General features: G+C 51.0%; 1 protein-coding gene across 1 annotated transcript; it reads right to left on the bottom strand.

Annotated features, from left to right (window-relative positions):
• Positions 1-1,571: 1,571 nt before the first annotated feature.
• LOC113822850 (M protein, serotype 24) lies at positions 1,572-2,939 on the bottom strand. The gene is made up of 2 exons (XM_070117799.1): positions 2,921-2,939; positions 1,572-2,668 (listed from the first exon to the last, which is right to left on the bottom strand). The coding sequence occupies exons 1-2, from the start codon at positions 2,937-2,939 to the stop codon at positions 1,572-1,574; spliced, it is 1,116 nt and encodes a 371-aa protein (XP_069973900.1).
• Between the last annotated feature and the right edge of the window lie 332 nt (positions 2,940-3,271).

Below are 3,271 nucleotides of genomic sequence, written 5' to 3'. Positions count from 1 at the left end.
CCCTCTATCTCATTCATTCTCTCTCCCTCACACAAACCGTCTTTCTCTCTCTCTCATTATAAGGTTCTCCATTATTTTTTTTCTCACCTCGTTTTGTTCTTCTCTATCTCTTCCCTCCTTCCGTTGTCATCTCTTCTCTCTATAGGTTGTCTATGTAGCTTAGACACATCATTTGTCTATAGATTTGGACATCACTGTTTACATCTTTAGTAGGTTATTATTTGCTATCATTGCCTAGGTTATTTGTCCTAGGTTTTAGCTTATTTTCCCTTTGTCTCTCCTCCTTTTCTGACGTCTGTTATTTTTCTTGGACAGTGATGCCAGAAGGAGAACAGATGTCAGAGATGTCTCGTTTTATCGTCAGAGGGAACAGGAGAATGTCGTCTCTCCTCCCTCTGTCTCTGTCTCCCATTTTGCTGTATCACTGTATTTCTATTTTTTTCCTGGGCAGAGTTAATGATGCCAGAGAGGAGGAAGGGAAGGCCGGGGAAGGGAGGGGGAATGGTGAAGGAATGCCGTCTCATGCCGTCAGTGGGAAGTGGGGGAGTAGGAGAACAGGAGATGGCATTCTCATCTACAGAATGCCTCTGTCTCTCCTTCTGTCTCTGTCTCCTTCTGCGTCGTTTCGTTTTATCGTCAGAGGGAAGGGGAGTGGAACAGGAGGAGATGGCATTCTCATCTACAGAATGCCGTCTCATGCCGTCAGTGGGAAGTGGGGGAGTAGGAGAACAGGAGATGGCATTCTCATCTACAGAATGCCTCTGTCTCTCCTTCTGTCTCTGTCTCCTTCTGCGTCGTTTCGTTTTATCGTCAGAGGGAAGGGGAGTGGAACAGGAGGAGATGGCATTCTCATCTACAGAATGCCGTCTCATGCCGTCAGTGGGAAGTGGGGGAGTAGGAGAACAGGAGATGTCAGAGGCATTCTCATCTACAGAATGCCTCTGTCTCTCCTTCTGTCTCTGTCTCCTTCTGCGTCGTTTCGTTTTATCGTCAGAGGGAAGGGGAGTGGAACAGGAGGAGATGGCATTCTCATCTACAGAATGCCCTCTCATGCCGTCAGTGGGAAGTGGGGGAGTAGGAGAACAGGAGATGGCATTCTCATCTACAGAATGCCGTCTCATGCCGTCAGTGGGAAGTGGGGGAGTAGGAGAACTGGAGATGTCAGAGGCATTCTCATCTACAGAATGCCGTCTCATGCCGTCAGTGGGAAGTGGGGGAGTAGGAGAACAGGAGATGGCATTCTCATCTACAGAATGCCTCTGTCTCTCCTTCTGTCTCTGTCTCCTTCTGCGTCGTTTCGTTTTATCGTCAGAGGGAAGGGGAGTGGAACAGGAGGAGATGGCATTCTCATCTACAGAATGCCCTCTCATGCCGTCAGTGGGAAGTGGGGGAGTAGGAGAACAGGAGATGGCATTCTCATCTACAGAATGCCGTCTCATGCCGTCAGTGGGAAGTGGGGGAGTAGGAGAACAGGAGGAGATGGCATTCTCATCTGCAATGATGATGTCAGAATGTCGTCTCTCCCTCTGTCTCTGTCTCCTCTTTTGCTGTTTCACCCTCTGCCTATTTCTCTATTTTTCCTCAGCAGAGATGTCAGTGGGTGTAGTGGAGGACGACGACTCGGCCTCCAGCTCGTCGACGCGACGCGTTGCAGCTTCCAGCTGCGCAGTAAGGCCATCTGACTGCGCTTCCAGATCCTTGCCGCGACGCGTTGCAGCTTCCAGCTGCGCAGTAAGGCCATCTGACTGCGCTTCCAGATCCTTGCCGCGACGCGTTGCAGCTTCCAGCTGCGCAGTAAGGCCATCTGACTGCGCTTCCAGATCCTTGCCGCGACGCGTTGCAGCTTCCAGCTGCGCAGTAAGGCCATCTGACTGCGCTTCCAGATCCTTGCCGCGACGCGTTGCAGCTTCCAGCTGCGCAGTAAGGCCATCTGACTGCGCTTCCAGATCCTTGCCGCGACGCGTTGCAGCTTCCAGCTGCGCAGTAAGGCCATCTGACTGCGCTTCCAGATCCTTGCCGCGACGCGTTGCAGCTTCCAGCTGCGCAGTAAGGCCATCTGACTGCGCTTCCAGATCCTTGCCGCGACGCGTTGCAGCTTCCAGCTGCGCAGTAAGGCCATCTGACTGCGCTTCCAGATCCTTGCCGCGACGCGTTGCAGCTTCCAGCTGCGCAGTAAGGCCATCTGACTGCGCTTCCAGATCCTTGCCGCGACGCGTTGCAGCTTCCAGCTGCGCAGTAAGGCCATCTGACTGCGCTTCCAGATCCTTGCCGCGACGCGTTGCAGCTTCCAGCTGCGCAGTAAGGCCATCTGACTGCGCTTCCAGATCCTTGCCGCGACGCGTTGCAGCTTCCAGCTGCGCAGTAAGGCCATCTGACTGCGCTTCCAGATCCTTGCCGCGACGCGTTGCAGCTTCCAGCTGCGCAGTAAGGCCATCTGACTGCGCTTCCAGATCCTTGCCGCGACGCGTTGCAGCTTCCAGCTGCGCAGTAAGGCCATCTGACTGCGCTTCCAGATCCTTGCCGCGACGCGTTGCAGCTTCCAGCTGCGCAGTAAGGCCATCTAACTGCGCCTGCAGATCGTTTCCGCGACGCGTTGCAGCTGCCAGCTGCGCCTGCAGCTCTTGCTCCCGACGGGCGGCGGCTGCCTTCCTCTTCCCCTTCAACCATCCTGAAATGTAAACCAAAGTAAGTATGGACACAACCAGAGAAAGCAAAGCCACCAAGGCCAAGTTGATTTTACTTTTCGTTAGCTTTTCAAGCCTTTGAATTTTACTTCGGTTGCACTTGGCCTGGGACCGGTACCCGTGCAGCCTGGGAACATACCACGGCTGGGGTTCGTATGGGCACGGGGCGAGGAGGTCGGGTGGTATGCGGCTGAGAGGGTGGGTATTCACCTTCTTGACCAGGTTTTAAATCTTACGTTCCTGGAAGGCGACCATTGCCGACTGTCTTTTTTCTTAAGCATAAAAAATGCTGTAAAGAATGATAACAAATGTTATTAAAAAATATTTTTTCATGAATAAAAATACTTAGTCTGGGTTCCACGTAAACATTAGTAAAGATGTTATGTACATTTGAATAATATCATATTAGGTACATCTACTGATAATTAGGTATAGACATAGATATAGATATATATATTCTTGAATTGTATTTGTTGTAACTAATGTAGAAAAGGTATGAATGAGAAAAGAAAATTGTATTGTAAATATTATTCTCATTCACTTAAAACCAAAATTACTGATGACCTTACGTTAGCCGAGGAATGGAA

The sequence above is a fragment of the Penaeus vannamei genome, chromosome 41 (genome assembly GCF_042767895.1).
Source record: "Penaeus vannamei isolate JL-2024 chromosome 41, ASM4276789v1, whole genome shotgun sequence".
NCBI classification, from domain to species: domain Eukaryota; kingdom Metazoa; phylum Arthropoda; class Malacostraca; order Decapoda; family Penaeidae; genus Penaeus; species Penaeus vannamei.
The sequence above is the reverse complement of the archived record's forward strand: the minus strand, read 5'-3'. Positions and strand labels throughout refer to the sequence as shown.